Source organism: Cydia splendana, chromosome 15 (genome assembly GCF_910591565.1).
Source record: "Cydia splendana chromosome 15, ilCydSple1.2, whole genome shotgun sequence".
In the NCBI taxonomy this organism is placed as follows: Eukaryota; Metazoa; Arthropoda; class Insecta; order Lepidoptera; family Tortricidae; genus Cydia; species Cydia splendana.
Window position 1 is genome coordinate 11,996,897 of NC_085974.1, and position 21,256 is coordinate 12,018,152.

General features: G+C 37.7%; 3 protein-coding genes across 5 annotated transcripts; 1 reads left to right on the forward strand and 2 right to left on the reverse strand.

Moving 5' to 3' along the window:
* Positions 1-515: 515 nt before the first annotated feature.
* On the reverse strand, positions 516-2,249 carry LOC134797643 (transcriptional adapter 3-A). Its single transcript, XM_063769976.1, has one exon. The coding sequence runs from the start codon at positions 1,989-1,991 to the stop codon at positions 588-590; it is 1,404 nt and encodes a 467-aa protein (XP_063626046.1). The 5' UTR covers positions 1,992-2,249; the 3' UTR covers positions 516-587.
* Positions 2,250-2,513: 264 nt separating this feature from the next.
* LOC134797644 (zinc finger protein 397-like) lies at positions 2,514-16,957 on the forward strand. 3 transcript variants are annotated; one of them, XM_063769978.1, is made up of 15 exons: positions 2,514-3,015; positions 3,185-3,430; positions 3,720-3,877; positions 4,997-5,156; positions 5,732-5,860; positions 6,587-6,733; positions 7,751-7,837; positions 8,366-8,468; positions 8,868-9,087; positions 9,927-10,032; positions 10,634-10,754; positions 11,513-11,671; positions 12,313-12,481; positions 14,836-14,925; positions 16,088-16,957. In XM_063769978.1, exons 1-15 carry the CDS (start codon positions 2,739-2,741, stop codon positions 16,139-16,141), a joined length of 2,226 nt encoding a protein of 741 aa, XP_063626048.1. In that variant the 5' UTR covers positions 2,514-2,738; the 3' UTR covers positions 16,142-16,957. The 3 variants fall into 3 exon arrangements, with proteins under 3 accessions (XP_063626048.1, XP_063626047.1, XP_063626049.1); XM_063769977.1 differs by lacking the exon at positions 11,513-11,671 and adding an exon at positions 11,344-11,502 and having other exon boundaries at positions 2,515-3,015; positions 16,088-16,956; XM_063769979.1 differs by lacking the exon at positions 11,513-11,671 and adding an exon at positions 11,344-11,502 and having other exon boundaries at positions 2,515-3,015; positions 8,369-8,468; positions 16,088-16,956.
* Positions 16,958-17,227: 270 nt separating this feature from the next.
* LOC134797645 (protein twist-like) lies at positions 17,228-18,679 on the reverse strand. The gene has a single exon (XM_063769980.1). It carries the CDS (start codon positions 18,476-18,478, stop codon positions 17,669-17,671), a length of 810 nt encoding a protein of 269 aa, XP_063626050.1. The 5' UTR covers positions 18,479-18,679; the 3' UTR covers positions 17,228-17,668.
* Between the last annotated feature and the right edge of the window lie 2,577 nt (positions 18,680-21,256).

The following is a 21,256-nucleotide window of genomic DNA, read 5'->3' on the forward strand; positions in this document are numbered from 1 at the left end:
TTTCTGATCAAATCGACGGATATGATCAGTCCCGTCTGGATACCACTGCTTGGCAAAAAAGAGTAGAAATTAAAAAGTGGCAGCACTGTAGTGTGGTCCCGTTTTCTTTAAATTGGTTTGAAAGGGACGACACTACAGTGTTGCCACTTTTTAATTTCTACTCTTTTTTGCCAAGCTGTACGCTCAAAGACAAAATACAGATGCAGTGGCTGTGACTGTTCTCTTATTCCTGGAACCCACTGTATCCTACTATTCTCTTTATTTATTACTTTCTTGTTCTCACACATACCTGCATCAATTAGCATAGAGTGGACCTAATGTCCTGTACAGCACTGTACAGTCAACGGTAAAAATATGGGTGTAGACAACTTACTCAAAAATATGTCCCATAGTTCTTAATTCACTGACATAAGAGTTATGGGACATATTTTTGAAATGATTTGTACACCCATATTTTTACCGTTGACTGTACAGCAGCCTTAAGGACAAATTGTTCTCTAAGGTTAAAAAAACAATTTATTTGCTTGCCATTCTTTATTAATATTAAGCTAAAATAAAAGTTGATACTTAATGCTAGGTTTACTTAATTAGCTGGTATTGGGGCCTGTAAGGGGCAAAGAATTAATTTCCTTATTAAGCCTAATCTGTTCATTTATCGCGCGCCATGCATCTTCTTTCTCTTTCTTTGTGATGGGCCGTTTCTTTTGTTTGGCTGCAACCATCTTCTTATAAATATCAATACATTCCATGTCCACTTGGTCCAATTGTTTCTTTAGGTTCAGACGGATCATCTCTTGCTTGCACAGGCCTATAAGGTTCTTTAAATTACGACAGTTATCTTTTCTCACAGCCGTCAATTCAGTCTGGCATTTTTTTATCTCAGCAAGTATTTCATCATCAGCAGGATTGGTCAAGGGAGGCAAGTCTTCAGGGTCCAAGATGCCTTGCTCTACTAGCTCTTTTCTTAGACATTTCTCTAATGTCAGGGAGTTTTTGTAGTTGCTCTTGGCATTGGTTGTCTGCTTCACTTTGATGTCTGGTACTTCATATGGAAGTACATTTTCCTCCATTAGGGCTGACACTAGCCGCTGAGTCAAAGGCCCACTGATCATATTTTCATTCAACTTTTCAGACTTTTTGCGCAACATAGAGGCATCTGGTGATAGCCCAGACGATTTTTGTTTGTTTGGGTTAGATGCATTTTGGTCTTCAGTCAAATGTTCATCAGCCCATACCTCTGAATAATGTCTGCCGAGAGGGGGGATGGGCGGTAGAGTTGTATTACTGCTTTGAGCCAACAGAGACTCAAGAAACTTGATGTCATCCAATGTTACAGGTGCACAATATGGTTCTACTGAATTCCAAAACTTGTACGGAATATTGTTTTTAGGTAGCGCCAACTGGGACATTTCCAGTTTTACAGAGTTATCAGAGTTCATCAGATCATTTGAGTAATTGTTATGTGACGCTCCAGATGATGTGTTATTAGGATTAGGATAATTCTTGAATTTGGGCATTTTGGGCTGGTTCGACAATTTTGTGTAGTCTTTGGTCTTAACAAGCTTATCATCTTGGAATTTCCTCTTGACAGGGTACTGTAGTTGCTTGCCAGCAGCTTTACCCTTTTTTTCCCGTTTTGATTCATTTGTGTCAATACTTTCAATTTCTGATTGAAAATATCTCACCCGGAGTGCTGTGTTACAGAGTAATGACTCCAACTCTAGTTGCAAAGCATCTAATTCGTCCATTCCAATAGGTTCATCTGCAGATCGTGCTGCAATAGCCGTGTACCGCGGCAAATGGACAACATTATCTTGAATTTTGATGTAAGGGATCGGGCACGCTTCTACCTTGGTTTTGCCTACAGACACAGAACCGGGCATTTTCGCTGGCTTGCTGTACGGTGGAATGCCTGGGCTAGATGGTTTGCCGTCGTGCCCTTTGCTCGCTAATCTACCTTTGCTGTTGTGGTGCATCCTCTTTCCCAGCATCTTGATAAACAATCCAAATTTTCCCGCGCCAAATTGATGTACATAAACAAATATATAGGTGTTCACATTACTGGGCTTGTGTCATTATTACAACTGTTTACCAGTTAACCTCCAAGGATCAAACTATTTCCCCAAAACTACTACTATCAAACACAAGAGCTGTACCGTTAAAATGGGCTGAAAAGGATATATTTGCTTAGTTTAACACAAAATAATGAGAAAATGCCACGAAGAATACTACAAAATGGCGATATTCTTTTTTTTATTAATTTTTATTAGTGTTGCAAGCTTTATAAATTTGTTTCATATTTGTAAAAAAAAGGCCCCTGCTTTTTTAACGTAGACCATTACAAACAGTTAATAAATATTATTTGAAAGTATTGTTCTAAATTAAGTTACAATACATAATCGGCATTCCTTGTTTCAATTCTCAATTCACTTGGACAACAAGTGGCATAAATGTTGTAAAAAAACTTTGTATGCTTAGTCTTTGGTATTTTGAGGCGCTCTACTCATAGACACGTGCTGTCAAGATGTGTCATGTCCGCCGCACTTCGTTGCGTTGATTTGGATTTTCGTTCGTCTAATCTTCTATTAGTGTGAAGTTGTTCAGGTTAAAAAGTGTATATAAATAATCTGAATTTAGCACTTGGCCGTCACCGAGGAATGATTAGATTATGTTTACAAAATAGTGATCTAACTTTTAAGATTTAGGGTTTAAGAATAAATGCATGTAATTACCTCATAATGGGCGACCTTTTGTTAAAATGTCCCTTATGTTGTAGCGAGGTATTTAATTCTCGAGAATTGTTAGTTCATCACTTGTCTAAAGTTTGGCTTAATTTGCACTGTCCAGTTTGCAATGATGAATGTTCCTCAATATCACATATGATAGATCATTTAAATCAAAATAATTGTGTACCAAAGCCTAAGTCTGAGGCTGTGATCTCAAACCCTATAGTTCCGGCGGCAATCCATAATATTGCTGAAGAGACTCCGACTCTAGAACATCACAATGTGGCAGGTCTGTTGGTTCCAATTTGAATCACTTTATTATTTTGAATTACACGCTTTTTACTCCCTTATAGAAGTGTAGGTACTGTGATAACTTAGAATTATATTCTTAGAATTCTACAACCTAAAATAAAACTATTAGAAAACTTATTAATACTTATTACATACTAATGTTTTAGAAAACCAAGCAAGTCAGATGTTAAATCAAACCCAAGATGTGTCAGATGTTAGTAGAATGTATGTAGAACTACTCAGCAAGCAGCTAGCCAAGCCCTGCCTTCAGACCCAGGAGCTGAAGCTAGTCAAGGAAGATGGTGAGAGCCGGTATGTCATAGTCACACAGGAGGAATCCGTGTTGAAGTCTGGGAGCACGGTGTTCACTAAGCAAAACAGTGATGGGACTATATCATTGACTACAGTTAAAGGTAATTATGATGTTGTTTTCCTTGAGATGGACTTAGTAAGTACTTGCATTGGGATTATTATTTCAATTAACTTTTAAATATAGCAATATTTTAATTATGTGCTGGATATACAATTCTACCAAATACACCAATAACATTTAAAAAAGTATGTTAAAGTATAATGATTCTTTCAATAAATATCATAGGTACTTGTTATAATATAAAACTATTAAAAGTCAGTTTGTAAAATCCTCAAATATTCTGTTGATATGAATCCGCGAAATCAACACAACTATTTGGTGTATTCCAGATATGAAGTTAGAGACGGACCCTGTGGATCCACTTATGCCCGAGAATGAACCAGAGGAGACCCAGGAGATCTACAGCTGTAACACATGTGGAGTTTCCTTCTCATCTGTTATAGAGCACATACAGAACTACCACAATGACCAGGAAGTTGTAGTTGAGGTGAATATAAGACAGATTCAACAAAGAGTCTTGGTTTTGGCTTTTATAATATTCTTGTCTGATGTTTTCCATAGCTTGATTTAAGAATAAAAGGTGTTAAACCAAAGCAGTGGGGAGACACTCCTAACTTCGGGCAAACTTGGCTCCTTTCGGCTCAGCATTGCTCCGAGCAATTATTAGGGTTGACATAACTTGACGTCCCTTTGTGTGCATGACCACAGATAAGATAATTACTTGAATTTTGACAACCCTAAATAGTCGAAAGATATAGTGCCATAAGATAGAAAAGGATATCATGATTCGACCCTGAATCGCTGTCAAACTTCGGTTTTGTAGGAAATGTCCTTTCTGTACAGTAGTACTATTACTTATTCTGTGACCAAAATTAGGTATACTGGACTTAAAAAAACAAGTAGTTTTCATAAGCAAAATTGTTGTGGATTGTTATATGTTGTTGTTTATAGCCATGGTGCAAACTAAACCTACTATGCACCTACATCAATTTCCAAGGCTGTAAAATATCTAACACTTTAAACTCTCGCATTTTGTACACATATTTAATTACACAAACGAGTCTACCGCAATATAATTAATTGTTTTTACCTTTAATTCCGACGTTTCAGCTGAGTTGCACCAGCTGTGGTCACAGAAAGACTGACGTCCCAACAAATGTCAACGGAGATATTAATAAAACACCACTAAACTACCCGAAATTAGTTTATAAAAATTAAATTTTGAAATTATATCATGGTAGACCCGTTTGTGTAAAATATCTCACAAGAATTTGCTTTATGGCACATGTATTATTAAAATATTTCAAGTTAAACTCTACAGAGTTTGTAAGGGCAGAATGGGTTAGTAAGGCGTCAGTCATCAATTCTACTCTGTCTTTTCCGGTGTCCGCTAACAAGTATAAACTAAAATCAAACTATTTTTCAAACAAGTCATAGCCAGAGACTACAGACTTATATCATCTTTCTGTATGATTTAATCAATGTTGAATGAGTTATTTACATTGCTCCTATTATCAGACTGTTATTTATAATTACAGATTAGCATTAGTTGTTTAAAAATCCAGATAAGTACAATGATTTTAGTAGATTTATCAATTTCTTACAGGAGTCGTTAGATAGCTGCCAGTTACCCATAGACTATGAACCAATGAACGGTGAAGACGTAACAACTGGGGAGCTGCAACAATCGCGGCGCGTCATCACGGACACGGGAGATATTGTGGAAGCGCCTGTACTGCTCAATGCTACTTTAGAGGATAATAATTGTATGTTTACCTGTAATATCTGTAAAAGAAATGTAGGTTAACTTAAATGTAGAAGCTATAAACTAAAACAACACAGGGGTCTATACAGCCATTTGATTGTACTCAAAGCACATTCTATTTTTTTTTTATCAGAAATTATACATTAATCTTGTTTTGATTAGTGAGTGGCTAGAGAATAAAGCAGGCAAACAAGTGCCTAAAACTAAAAGTTGCTGAAATCTATTACCACATGGTCCCGGAGAGACTGGTTAAATTAAACATCAACATCTGGCTGCTCTACTTTTTGGAATTGGCACTTGGTTTTTATTGTTTTACCATCTTCCAAATACATATAATCAACTCATTAAATTTTTAACAAGCAAAAACGTCTGCGAACGATGCTATGAAGCTTAGAATAAAAACCAGGAGTTCCAGAGGCCGTGAGTTCAAGTTTCACGCAAGACAGTAATTTTTCCAATTTTAAATTTATTCTAAGCTTTATAATCAATTTATTGTACTGCCGGGAGCAAGTTGAGTAGCCCTGTTTGAACTCTAACGTATCATGATAAATTATTATTGCAATTTTATCATTACAGTGACAATCGAACCTTTGAACACGGATTTGCTAGTTGAAAGGAAGTCGAAGCCGCCGCGGCCCGTGGCCGTAGTGGAGAAGAAACTAGTGCAAGTTGACAGTGTTGTTACTAATTTGAAGAACAAAGAAGGTAAGTCGTGTAATTAGATGTAGGGTATATTGCCCATTGATTGATGCTCTCATTCATACAAATTCATGTGAAGGGATGTCCTTTAAAAATAAAAACAACAATAGATAATTTGCGTAAAGTTTTACAGGCCTGCCTTATACTGAGATTGAATGAATATTGTTTTTTTTTTAACAAGTGAACTAAAAAATAGTATGACTATAGTTTGTCAAAGGACTGTCTCATTTCAATCATAGACAGAGATAATCATATACACCTACTAAAAGTCCCCCAGATCTGTCCCGTCTTTCACATAGATTGCTCAATAGGGGTTTAATGGGAGTCGATTTACCTGAAATATTTAGCAAAGAGTGACATGGGTACACTGTGGTCTTTTTATACAGCCTACTTTTTAATTCGACATTTAGGATAGTAAAAAAAACATTAAATAAAATAAATAAAATAAAATAGGAGCCGTCAGATTTTAGGCGAGAGGCGTAAATGTGTCGTTTATGCTTCCGTTGAGCCCACAAGATGGCAGAACCTACTATGCACAAGGAAACGTACCGACGAGAACGGTAGATGGAAGCACTTGCTTTGGCAATGTACATGTGCACATATGTTTCCGATTCAGGTCACAAGATGGCAGACCCTCCAACGCACACCACCTATGGCTGCAAAACCTGCCTATAGATAAGAAGAAAACGATCTTTCCGAAAATTTATATTGATTTTTTGTTTTGAATTGCAGATGTTAAAAAAGGTCCATACCACAAGGTGGTAGTGAAAGAGATGCAAATGCTAGAGGGTGGCAACAAAGTCAAAGTGTACAACTGTATGACCTGTAATATATATGTCACCTCGTTGGACGAGTTCAAGTCACAACCCTGTAAACCTCGTAAGTAAACTAATTAATTAAAGACCCAGGCTCAAATAACAAGTAGTCGTCACAGATATACAACTTCATGTGACTACTAAAGGAGACGAAGTCAATACAGCACTGAAGATAACCCATTGTAATGGATTCGCGCGACAGTATCTCGCAGCGAGATAGACTACCCGTCTTTTTTTAACTACGTTAATAAAGAGGGACGGGTAGTCTTATCTCGCCGCGAGATACTGTCGCGCCAATCATGTGCTAGCCCGGTAAATACTAGAAAGGCTGACATCAAATCAAATGAGAGAACCAAGTGGCTGGGTGTGGGCAACTGTCAAAAGTTTGCATAGATGGCGCCAGTGGCAGGTTTTTCTCTCTAAGATAGTTTTGTTCTATGAGATTTAGCTTAAAGGCTACCCAGGCCATTAAAAAGAATTGACACAATTCTAGGGATTGACAGGAAACTAATGCTGGCGCCATTTGTAACATACTTTGACTGGCCAACTCCATTGAATTTACTATATCAAACAGTAGCAAATGTCACATTCGCCAACGCGCATTAGAAAGACGCGAACTCTATATAATGTCATACGTCTGGTGGATGGTGTTCCGTTACGTTACGAGTGGTTACGCGTTGATAAAAAGCAACCAAGCAGTCATTTCACTAGGATAGGAAATAGCCAAAAGTTTACTTTGCTCCGACCATTGACGTATATCTAAAGGACGGGCCTTACGGGCACTAAAAATAGTACAGCGGTGTCACTCACGAATTTGAGCCAATCGTGCAGTCTAACGCAACTAGTTGCGACCAATCGCGCGCGTGATGCGAACTCATCAACCAATCGCGTTGTAGCGGTGTCACACCGCTGTACTGGCCCCACTCATGCCCCATTCTTATTGCCCGTAAGGCCTGTCCTTAGATATACGTCAATGGCTCCGACAAGATTTTAGATATTACCTGTTTACTACAAGTGCTTAGCGATAATCATCATGCTTCTCGGTTTAACTTTAGTATGATTAATGTTGTTTATATTTCAGAAAAATTCCAATGTCCACACTGCTCTGTTGCTTATGAAAATTCTAAGTCATTAAGTGCTCATATGAAAATCCACAAAGCTCATACTGGTATGATTTACTCCTATTTTATTATTTACATTAACCACATTCATGCTTACACACATCCTCCTATTTGTACATTTTGTATAGATATTTTATTTTTTATGTTCTAATCCGAACCTTTGTACGCGAGTTCTGCGTAATGTTGGTACCTATAGGTACTGGATTCACTTTTCTTAATACACCACCTTCCTATAAAATTATACTCTCATACTAAAATTTCCCCCTTTATTTCATGCCATGCCATTTTAGGCCATGATTCCCGAGATAGAAAGTATCCACCGCAGTAGGCCAAGTACATGATTGGTGCGACAGTATCTCGCAGCGAGATAGACTACCCGTCTTTTTCTAACTACGTTAATAAAAGAGGGACGGGTAGTCTTATCTCGCCGCAAGTTACTGTCGCGCCAATCATGTGCTAGCCCGGCAAGGCTGGTCAATCTGTTAACTAATTGTGTTACAAACAAATATTCAATTACTAAAATTAGGATGGTTTTTAGTTGACAGTACCTATAGGATGATTTTGTTTGCTTTCAGAAGACGCGGACTCGACAGGGCCGTTCAAATGTGATATTTGTTCAACCGTGTTTCCCAGTAACAAATCATTAAAGTTGCACAAACGGATGCATGATCCAGTCAAGTACGTATTCAAAATTCAAACCTTTTATAACCTTAATTTTTCCCTTACGTCAGAGGTCGGCAACCCGCAGCTCGCAAGTCGCATGGGGCTCTTTGCTCTTTGGCTCTTCAAGCCTCCCATAATATTATCAGTTAAGTGTTTTTAGACATTTGCGGCTTTTTGAGATTCCGAAAACAGTGGTTTCTGTTGCGGTTGACTCTTCTCCTCAATAGGTCTACCCTCGCTTTAAATAAGTCAATAATAAGTACCATCACGCTCTGCGATTGTTGCGCCATTTAGGCTCCTAGCTAAATTGCTTGTTCAATACGCTATAGAATTTCCAATTTAGCGAGAACCCTAAATGGTATAACAATCCCGTGTGGTGACTGCAATATTCCTATAATATATTTTTTTCCACAGAGCACGGCCAATAGAGCTACCAGTGGAATCCGAAGGCACAGAAACCAGCAACGACAAATACATCTGCTCGATATGCGACAAGCTAATCCCCATCGACTACCGCGCCGTGCACCACAACTCGCACAACACTGATAACAAGTACAACTGCGACATATGCAACCGCAAGTTTCACTCCAGCGAGTACCTCGAGATGCACATGAGCGTGCACAACTTAGATAAGGTACACAAAGTACAAATTTTGCAAGGTATACCTGCTAGAGCCACTAGAGGTCAATAAGATCTGCCAAAATGTATGAAACAGCCAATTTCTTTTTTTGCAATTTTCGAGTTCTTCCCATACTAAAAGTTTCTAATTACGTCACAAAATATGGCTAAGGCGCGAAAAGACTGTACATACGAATATACAGGTTGACGCCGTTTTCCATGATAACCGATCATCCAAAGGTACATTTTTATATGGATCGACGCAAATCTAGGCACTCGTCATCGAAGCATATTATTTCCATTGAACGGTCTGAATGCTTGTTTGCTTTTCACTTCGCTATAAAAATAAAGAAGACACGTACATTGTAAGAGGATAATATACATATATAAACTGTATAAAACGTTAGACTACGTTTTATTTTATTTTCTATGTTTTATCTGTTTAGGAGAGTGCTAACAGTTATTTACGATACAAGTGCGGAAAAGAGGAAATTCGAATAATTAAAACACGACCGAAGGGAGTGTTTTAAATCGCCACGAGTTGCGAATTACCTATTCGCACGTGTATCGTACAACGTTTTACAGTACATATGGCCCTTTAAACTTTTGACATACGCACGAAAAGTGCTATTTTACGCACTAGTGCGGGAAAATAGGATCATATGTACTGTACAAGTCGTTTTCAAGAACTCAGAACCAATTGAAACGCGTTTGCTACGCAGTTAAAATGTAAAATGACCCGTGAACTTATCAATAATCAACATTATAATCCGTGGAATTATCATCTTACTCATAGAACAATCAATAGCAGTCCTTATTTCAAAGCAATAGGGCTTACAATCGCAATTGTTTCAGGTCCAAGTGAACAAGCAAGACAAGTCCCTCCCGTACAACTGCATGTATTGCACGCGGCAGTTCGCGCGGCCGCACGAAAAGGTCAAGCATGAGAGGATACACACAGGTATGTATTGAGTCGTACACTCAAAGCAATGCCTCAGTCTATATACTCTGACCACGCTAAATTTGCACAAACTTGACAGTAAGAATGCATACATATACCTATAAGTTCCATTATTACTTGACGTAGCATTTGGTATGAAAATTTGCGTGGGAAATACCCGTAAAAAATTACGCGTTTTCATTGATTTGATTATTGATTGCGTTTATGAGAGTGAAGCTCTGGCGACGATTTCATACATAACATACTATTTGAAAGTTGACGTCAAGTAATATGAAAATGTAGTCCACCAAAAGTCATAATTTATCTGAGTGGACTGCGATCATTGCTATTCGGACCAATAATCTGTGATAAGCAAATAAAAACACCGGAAAGTAAAATGTAAATTACCTTATCAGAAATAAGAATGTGTACTTTAAATGTAAACTGTTTTGTGCAGAGCTCTAAAAATTAAGAAAGTTTTGGGTGAGACAAAAATAAATGGTTGGTCCATTCATCGAGCAACCATCTTTGTCACAACGTCTAGTAATCTCATTTTACTACTAATAAATAATGACTCAAAAAAAAGGAAATTGTTTCTAACACATGCTTTTTGTATTGTAAGGCGAGAAACCACACTCATGTGAAATCTGCGGCAAATCGTTCCGGGTGTCGTATTGTCTAACACTGCACATGCGAACACACACCGGCGCGCGGCCCTACGCCTGTCCACATTGCAACAAGAGGTTAGTACAGTTTATTTACATCTTCCAATTTGATTTTGGACTTTTAGCACCTATGGAGTTTAGAAAAATGACTTAGCGAAACAAGATGATTTCTTTCGCAATTCATTATCACCGCTGCCGGTTTTGTAATTCAAAATTTTCTGTTATCTTCTCAATAAATAATCTCCCAAAAACCTAGAAAATCAATCCTAAGGCGACTTTTGCAAAAAAATAAGGTCTTATCGCATCTTCGTAATATCGTACTTTATAATGATATTATGTGGTGTTTTTCCGTTTTAAAAATTGTGTAGGTATCGTCAAGGTTAAGTGGTAAGGGTACAGTCACTGCCACAGTGGCCAAATATATCGTAACACACCTTTCTTACCATTGAAATAAGGATATTAGGTGCTAACTGTACAGTCACTAGCAATAATAAAGTTTACAACGATTCGCGCATAAAATCCTAACGCCATCTTATTTTGCGCGCTTCACATCGAGTTGCTGTTGTAATAAGAACAGATATTTACCATTTTAAGCTTTGGTTGAGATTGTCGTCGTTTAGGTAATATGAATGGATGCGTAAAAATAAAACTTAATTCTCGTACCCAGGTTTAAAGCGCACAGTGTATACAACCATCACCTGCTAACACATTCGGAAGTGCGCGCGTACAAATGCCCTTACTGCCCGAAGGCGTTCAAGACCAGCGTGCAGCTCGCGGGGCACAAAAACTCGCACACCAAGCCCTTCTCCTGCACACACTGTAACAGGTAATATAAGGTTTAAAGCGCATAGTGTATACAACCACCACCTACTAACACATTCCGAAGTGCGCGCGTACAAATGTCCTTACTGCCCAAAGGCGTTCAAGACCAGCGTGCAGCTCGGGGGGCACAAGAACTGGCACACCAAGCCCTTCTCCTGCACACACTGTAACAGGTAAATGGTATTCCACCTGCCAATTTCTTTGTGCGTCTCACTCTCTCATTAAAGCAAAATGTGAGATGCAATACACATTGGACAAAGCCATACCATCCTTACTGGCGTGTTTAAAAATGGAAACGTGGGCCGCATTTTATAATGCTAAAAGTTACAATTTCACAAATTTTACGGTAAAACGCCCCTCGCCATTCGTGAAGCTCGTGTCAAACGTCGTTATTACACATGTAAGTTTTTAACTTGTAGCTTATAAAACGGGGTCCTAGGCTCTTTGAATGATATTACCCCAATGACAAAAAATAATTGCCAAAAAAATTATACCGATACATGCAATCAACGGTTTAAGTATTTTAAGTAGTTAACCCTTTACCCCATACCAAGCCATATATGGCGGATATGATATTCAACTCTATTGACAGCTCTTAAAGTTCATATTTAAACAAATATTTTTTTAAATGAAATAAAATAATTTTTGAAATGAAATACTAAGAAAAAGTGACCAAGGCCTCCAGTGCCCCAGGCTGGAATCGAACCAACGTCATCTGCTATCGCGGCAGGTGCCTGTGTAGGGTGGGTTAATCTTACCCGGGTAAGCATCCGCCTTCTGTGTCAAAAAGAGTCAATATTAATTTGTCTTGCAGGCCTTTCGCATCATTATACGCGGTACGAGCGCACACAGAAACGCACGCGCGGCAAAACAACCTCAAGTTCGCCTGCACGTTGTGTGGAGCGAGCTACGCGCGAACGTTCGCGCTCAAGGACCACATCAAACAAGTCCACAACCAGGAGTTGGACGCTATCAATAAAACGGTCAGTTTGCTTTTGTAAATTGTTTTACAGATAGGGCAGTGGTGCTGCTGACAAGTAATAATAAAGTTATGTTAGCGAACGGTCTCATAGCGAAGAGTCTCGACCAACACCTAGTGAGACTCGCTAGGTGGTTGGATCAAGGGTCAGATGCAGAAGGCGGTAATTTTGGACACGGCGCGTATAGTACGTCGTTTCCTCACTCTGCGGCCCTGACCACCGGCAGCTTGGGCCAAGCCCCGCTGCCGGCGGCACCCTAGGTTAGGTTTTTTATGATGTGTTTATATGTATTATTGTTTTGTGTTTTTATATTTTAATTTTATATTCATATTATAAATAACCTAATCTAAGACATTCAATGAATAAAGAAAAGTTATGCCTTGTAGAAGGTAGTTCATTTTGGGGCTTAGTATAGTGCAAAATGCTTTGTAACACTGCATCAGAGCGAGGTACGTATATAGTGCGCGCATCACTCGCTTCCGCTTGTACGCGGCGCTCGACCCGCTTCAGTATGACGAAGCATAAAGCATTTTTCTCAAACATGCAATGAAATATTGATGTTATGTTCCTTATAATAGGCTGCGAAGTATGACGTTTCAGGTGCGGCTAGGACAAAAGGTCGTTAATGGAATTTCATACACATCTTGCAGGCCTAGGCCGGCAAAGTCCTCTTTTTTAATTTTCATTTCACAGATATTTGTGACACAGCATCGTGACATTCATCCATTAAAAAAAACTAGAGGCAGTATTTGCTTTATGGTTCGTAATGACACTCTGCCACTACGCCTATAAAAAAAAAACAAAAAACAATGTTTGCTATAATTTGCAGTTTTATTTGTATAAAATCAACATGAACTTAATAAATAATACATTCTATAATTTTATAATTTTAAATTATAAATTTAACTACACAAATAAAAACATTTAAAATATTTCATCTAAACGTTAGCGGTAAAAAGGTCTACTCAAACACGCGTAGTTATATTTTTTAAATTGTTATGGAGGTAAAGTTGAAAAATATTCATTCTGTTTTATTGGATTTATGGTGCGTTGTTGATTTTTTGACTTTAATATGAGTTTCGACGAAATAATGAAATTAATATTAATTGTAATCGTAGGTGTTGGAATTGGCAGCGTAAGCAGAATTGATTTTAATAACTTGCTGCCTCTACCGCCAAGTCAAAGACGAAGTATGTATATGGTTGCTTATGGCAATTTTATTATTTGAGAAACTAAGAAAAATGGCTTACAGTTTATTAGAAACAGTTTTGTGGCATATTTTAAATGAATGTAACTACAAATTCGTCAACACTGTGGAAATTATACTTATTTACTCCATGCATAAAGCAACGATGTATATGTGAAACATGATATCAACATGAAAGACTATGTAAACTTATGTGACGAAAACGACAGTCAGACGGATACAAGAGCAGGATACAGTCTAATACAGCCTTACACAGCCAAAACTTTAATCTAATTGTAGTAACTCACAAAATCTTCTCATCAATAGTTGAGTCTTGAGATGAGTTGAGACACACCCCACATTGGTAACGCATTGGACCGGCAATCCAAGGATGTGGATTCGATGTTTCATTGTGATTCAAGGATGTTTGAACTGAAATGTTTTGGCATGCGTCATTAGAACATGAAAATACAATGTATTAAAATTATTCGCGTGCATTGACTTGTCACACAAATAGTTTATTACCTGGATTAACATGTGAGACACTTTATATTTCGGATTAATTTTATATTATGTGTGATAACTTTATAAGCGAATTATGTGAGAACGAAGTCGCGGGAACGAGGCATTAGTTTTAACATTATTTTAATGTAAAGTGTACCTACCTAAATGCTGCTGTGTATTTTCATGTTACTATAAGAGGTCACCACGAGTAAATGTTATTACCTTCTATAAAAGCCCTTGAGGCTTCCTTCCATATAAAAAAAAGCCAACCTATATACCGTTGAAAAACCTATATATCAGATGTAGCATAATAATGAGCTAGAAATCTCTCTTAGAATGTTTAAAACCATAACCTTCTTTTTAGAGTTCCATACGCAAAGGGTAAAAACGGGAACCTATTACTAAGACTGACTGTCTCTCTGTCACCAGACTGTATCTCATGAACGTGATAGGTTATTTCTGTTACTGCTATAACAACGAATATATACTAAAACCAAATAAAATAAATATTTAAGTGGGGCACAAACGTGATTTTTTTGCCGTTTCTTGCGTAATGGTACGGAACCCTTCGTGCGCGAGTCCGACTCGCACTTGTCCGGTTTCTTATCAAAATACTAAAGCTTTTTATCGAGATAGTATAGTCAACTTATTGTGTCGTTTGTTAAAGACGGTGGATCTCAAAGAGGAGGGATGGATATTGCCGGAGGCCGACGCCGAGATGCAGGTGGTGTCTCTCGACAAAACTGTGCCAAATGAGGTAAGCATTTCTTATAGAAATATGTATTTCGAGACTACAGACTAAACTCCATTAATAATGAAGCTAGCTTCATTAGCAAGTGTTGTATGAATTGTTGACTAGTGTTATATATAGATGGTCAAGCAAATCTTGTCAGTAGAAAAAGGCGCGAAATCCAAATTTTCTATGAGACGATATCCCTTCGTGACTATTTTTCAAATTTGCCGCATTTTTCTACTGACAAGATCTGCTTGACCAGCTATATGTATGATTAATAATAAATACCTAACTCATCACAAAATTAAAGAAAAAACGAAATTCTGTAAAAAAAATCGTTAGGAGAGACCCCACAGACCCGTCTTCCGAGCGTCGGCCTCCAGTCAACTCTATGGCTGCTGCCGCCTAGACGCCGACACCCAAGACGCTAGTGTGGGGTGGCCCTAAAACAGATGATTCTGTAAAATCAGATTGGTCTGCTTAGATGCTGTAATGCAGACATACTTCTAGTTAAAACTTTTTTCAGTCAGATTATTTAAAGAGTTAATAACAATCTACTGGCTCCTTGACAGATTCCCTGCATTTTTTAATAATTAAAATATGGTCAAGCGTGGCTAACTCCGCGATTTCGTCGCTTTGCTACAGGTAGCTAAAAGTACATCCGTTCCACACCAATTTTGGTGGCTAGCCATAAGCCGCGCGTGGCGCTGTCGCCACCTAGCGGCCATATCTGTCCTGATCGTAACAGACGCGTTTTGTTAGAGAGTGAGTCTTCTGTACCTAGTACTATTATTTATTCTGTGATATGGTTTACAACTTAACATGTTCAGCAATCATACAAATGACGTATTCGTCGATAACATTTCAATGTGGCTTAGGAAAAGTGGACGTACTTAATTATTAATCAAGATTCTGGGATTTAATCCCAATTGTGATCCGTTTACGGGTTTGTTTAGTTTATTTTATAAATCACAGTCATGTAAGTGTCAATTTTTTTTGCGCTTTGCTATTTTTTATATGTATAACATTTTTAGTCGAGTTGTCGTACCTTGTTCTATTTTGATGGCATAGTCGACCCCCCAGGGTTTGACGCGTTAGTGAATACTAGCCATTACGTCACTGTTGCGTTCTATAAAGGTTCTATAAGTTTAAGTATACGATTTATAAATGTAACTTTTGTTTGCAGATAAATCAACTGGTAGAAGCAGAGTCTGTGATGATTTATGGAAGCCATAAGTGAAATATGTAGTATAAGATAATTTAAACTTATAAAACATTATTTTAAAATGGTCGATCTGACCTTGTTTTGATGTTTTATATTTTTTGTATAGGTACATACGCGTTACCTAAGGCAATCATAATCGCAAATTATTTTTATATAAAATTTTGATCAACTGTATAAAATAAATCAAATTGTAAACAGCATTTTTACGCATATTTTTGTACAGTGTTTTTGTTTGGGAAAGTAACACATTTGTTAAAGGGATTATTGTATCTAATGAGCTAATTAAGAACAAAGGATTATTATCAGTCAGTGGTATTGTCCTGGTAATTTCAGTGGCCGGCAGCTGCGGCAACCGCCGTGGGCTTTATTGGACCTCCTACAGTTAATATTTTATTAATCTCTTTTTCTTACTGATTTGCGTGTCACTGTGACGTGGTTTTATTTTATTACTGGTGGCTACTTACGCTTTCTAGGGATGAATATTAAAGCTTTATGGTCTGATTGTTAGCACAATTTGTTTTTTTTTTTATATTCACTTCATATTACAAGTCATTTAAGCTTCTTCTTTATACGATAAAACACTTGTTTATTGAGAGAGATCTATAATAAATGTCTCGAATTCGCTGCTTTTTATAAAGCACTACTCGCATACCGATTACAGCTAGTAAGGGTTCATCCACAAATTACTTCACACGAAATTGATGAATTTTAAAATGTTTGTAACTGACAAGGGGAGAGCCCCTTTTCACAATTTCTTGACCATCTCACTCTCTCTAAACGTGTGAAGAAATTAGTGGATGACCCCTACAGGATAGGTCCAATGTCAATTTTCAAGGAGCAAACTTTTCAATGGATGCAAATAAATATTAGGGGGCGGTTGAACTCTACTATGTAACTAATAGGGAGGTAGGGAGTCTTACTATTAATATATACATGTATATAGTTATTATTGTAATTTACGATACGATTTACCAAAATGAAAATAGTGTAAATGTAATTAATAAATTGGTTAATAATGATTTCTGTTGTTTTATATTTGAAATTTAAAAACCCATAAAAATCGATTGAGGTAGGATAGAAAAAGTAAGTAAAATGTTTTAGTTTTGATAATTAAAATTTATTGGAATTAAAAAACACAATACATGTAGGTTCTAATAATTCTTACCAACATTGTGCTTTTATTTTTTGGTAATCAGCTTCTTAAATTATAATCACTTAATCCTACGAGATTAATATTATTTAATTTATTTTAAACATGCTTTTTTCGATTCTTTGGAGTTTCTAATAACTTTATTTACAGTGTGTAAATTTCGTATACACATCTTTGATATTTTAAAAAATATCTCCTTAACTATCACATTTTATGTAACAATGCATTATGTACAAAATCACTTGGTCTTGGACGAAAGTCCTTTATGCCAGATGCAACATCGTGAAAGATTCCTATCATTTTAAAATCATCACTTTAAAAATAATCAACAATCCTTAATACTATGGAATAAATCAAGCGTCTTTTTTCTTTGGTCAAACACTAGATGAGGATCACGTCTGTCCATTCCACTCTCCTTCCATTCTCCACACAGAGAAGGCATAGCTAAGTTTGTCCTGTGCTAAGTACTTGCCGTGTTCACCGCCGGAGTCCGTTGTTTCGCTTGTTGCGCACTCGTTATTCGACAAAATCTGGTACAAAAACTCGATATACTGAGTCGCTAATTGAAGAGTCTGTATCTTAGACAACTTGTCGCTGGGCAGCGAAGGTATGATCTGCCGTAAGCTCGCGAAGGCTTCGTTAAGACTCTGCGTCCGCTGGCGTTCCCTCACGTTAGCCATCATGCGTTGTATCTGCATTTCCTGGAACGACTGCGCTTTTTTTCTTGACGATTTCGAGGAACGCCTCTTCGATCTCCGTTGCTCGTCACTTCCGTCGCTGCGTTCTTCAGTGGAAGCTCTGTATTCCCCGTTTTCATTCGGTTCGTAGAACGTCCGTACGGTGTCTTGCGAGTTGGAATCGTCGAAGTAGAATGTTTTTTGCCTCTGCCGCTCCTGGCCGTATTCTGGTTCATACGGGTGGTATTGAGGCTGGTATTCTCGTTCGTCACTGTCAAATATCACGTTGGACGGCCACTGTTGTTGCGTCGGTCTTTCGGTACCATTGCTGAGGTCCATGAGGTGTGTAGGGGAGGAAGGCGCAAAGCCCTGCTCTGCGGATTGCCTTTTGATTTCCATAGGAGGGTAGCTATAGAAATTCTCGTCGTCGGGGTACTCGGAGTCCTTCTCCCGCTTTATAGGCACTGTTCTGTAGTCACAGTGATCGTAGTTCATATTTCGCGGGTCCGTGTAATCGTGCAACATGGGTGCGCGGTGCAAGCGGGTGCAACTGACTGACTCCTGGGGCCGGGCGTCCCTTCATTGACAAGACACAAAAAATAACCATTTAACCGTTTCCATCGCGCCTCCCTCCACTCGCTCCGCCTCCCGGTTGGCGAGAGCGAGACGGGGATCTGATCGTCGTATTCGTCGTTTGTTTATCTTGTCCATCATCTTCGGAGCGTATTTACCGCGTATATAGAGGTATGTGTACGGTCGCCATCATTCTGATCGCATCGGTGATGGCGCATCCTGTATAGGGTCCCCGTTGTGACGATTGGAATTATATTTTTTTCTTTTAAAATGGCTAAATTATCATGTTTTTGGACGCAGTTTAATTTGTTCATCATTACTTAGGTCGACGTATATGTAATTTACGTATACCTACCTACCTTCTCAGATTACTATTATTTGGTACATACCCACCTACAACTGATTAAAATGACATTCAATTCCATTGAATGCCAACTTACTTCTTAAATAGGTATGTATAATGATAATTAGGTCACATATATTATAATAGGGTTGGATGGACACAGTACAGACATTCAAATTCAAAGTACCTAATGCTTCAGCTGCCGAATATTGGCAGCCTATGAATTATTGTTCCTTCAGCTTGCATGATTTAAATGACCTAAAGCGAGATGTCCCTTTACCGCTCAAAAGCACCTACGCAAAATAACGAACACCACCCTCCAACCGCCGTCATCCGAGCGAGTCTGCCTTCGGCGCCACCCAAGCTCCTTCGAGTCTCAAATCATTCTATTCGACTTTAATCTCGATACTAGCATATTTAAACCTCCACATTCGTAACTACTACACACATTCGGGTTTCAAACTTTTACTGGTCGGTATATCACTTTATGAAACAGCGCGAGAGTTTTTTGTTTGTCTCGTCCTGCCTCGCACCGCAGCTCCTGAACTAAAAATACCCGTGACGTAATCGGACCACGGCGGTGATCCCACGCCGCGCCGCAGCCTGCTCTTTGTTACAATTCGTTATAAATATTTAATTTATTTATCTCACGCTCTTTAACACGGATGGCATCTGGGTAACGTTAAAATTTAAAGTACCCTACCGTGTACCTTGATGTTATTTTTTTTAATTATTAGTAATTTTAATAAGTAAACACAAGTTAAAGTGGAGGTTTGTCCAAGTGCAAGATGCGCAACGGCTGAATTATTTTAGGTAGGTATATACCCATCGTAAAACCTATCTGGATGGACTCTGTTGGTAATGTTGTCATAAAAAAATATATTTTCAGATTCCTCAGATCCATAGATTGTTAGTTACAAGACACTTATAAAACTACATCAGTAAACTTAAAGCATAAAAATACATAAGTTTATTTTCTAGGTCGTATTAAGACATGAAGTTCGGTATGTCATAGCCAGTTAGGGGACATGTGTATAATACGATCCCTCGAGGTAAAATGATTCCCCATCGTATCTGAGCAACTACATTAGTAAACTTAAAATTGACTAATGAAGTAGGTATGTATGTATTATGTGAGCCCTATTTGCAAAGTTTAGTTTTAGGTATGTGTCTTTATAGTCTGTTTCTTTAGGTATTTATCTGGCTTAAGGAGCCATTTGAGGGTAGATTTTGTTTACTTTTCTTTAAATACCTAAAGATACAGAGTATAATTTAAGTATCTTACCTTTTATAATATCTAGGTAGTTAGCTACCATTAAAAATGACAAGTGTTCGCCACACACCATAGCTATAGTTAGTTTTTTTTAGCATTAGAAATAAGGTAAACAGTCTTGATGTGTCTTTTAATTGAAAAACACATTTTAAAAATAAGTTACGGCAAACATGTAACAATTATGTATCTAATAAGGTGTACCTATTCGGGTATTACCGAATGTCGGATAATTCCGAAATTCAGATGAAAATCACCCTTAATTCCATCATAATAAAAGTCTCTTTTCGGAATTATCCGACAGTTTTCGACATTCGGAATTACCCGAGTAAACCTTACGATCATTTATATTCTTTTGCTTTCGTAAGTAATAGTTACTGATTTTTAAAAAGCGTTTTTCAATTAAAAGACATGTCTAGATCGCTTACCTTCTTTCAAGTTCTTTCTAATGCTAAAAAAAACGAACTATAAAGGCCAAGCATATTGTTTTTTTAAATCGGTCGACTCTGACCGCGACAACTTTGCACAAACTTGACAGTAAACAATGCATAAACTCCTTAACTACCTATTTGAGGCAGCAGTTTCCATGAAAACTTAGCGTGGTCTCTAGCTACCTAAGCTACTTACTTTAACCTTTACTAACACTCCTGCCCTTCTGTTACTCTGTAACAAATATTTCGAAAGAAAATTCATTATAGTTAACGTCCAAAACGCTAGAGCATTTCATGATGATCTATGCATTCAGTTACGAAGATAAATAAAGATTAAAACCGCACGAAAATAAGTTTGAACGTCGGTTAACACAAGGTAAATCAAAGCAACGGATTTAGGGCGAAGTTAAAAAGTCAACTCATAATAGGTTAACCCTCGTCATATTAATATTAGAAGCTGTTTCACTGTATTTCGGGATTCTCACCACGCCATAACGCGGGTGGATTATTTATTAATAACTACGATTAATATTTAGTTTTGGAATTTAAATCAACGTAAGTACAATAGGCTTACATATACTCATTTATTTTTAAAATTGATAGGTACTTACCAAAATAGGTAAGTACCCCTAAGTATAGCCCCTAGGCACTGTACCTACTTAGGAACTATAATAAAATATGATATG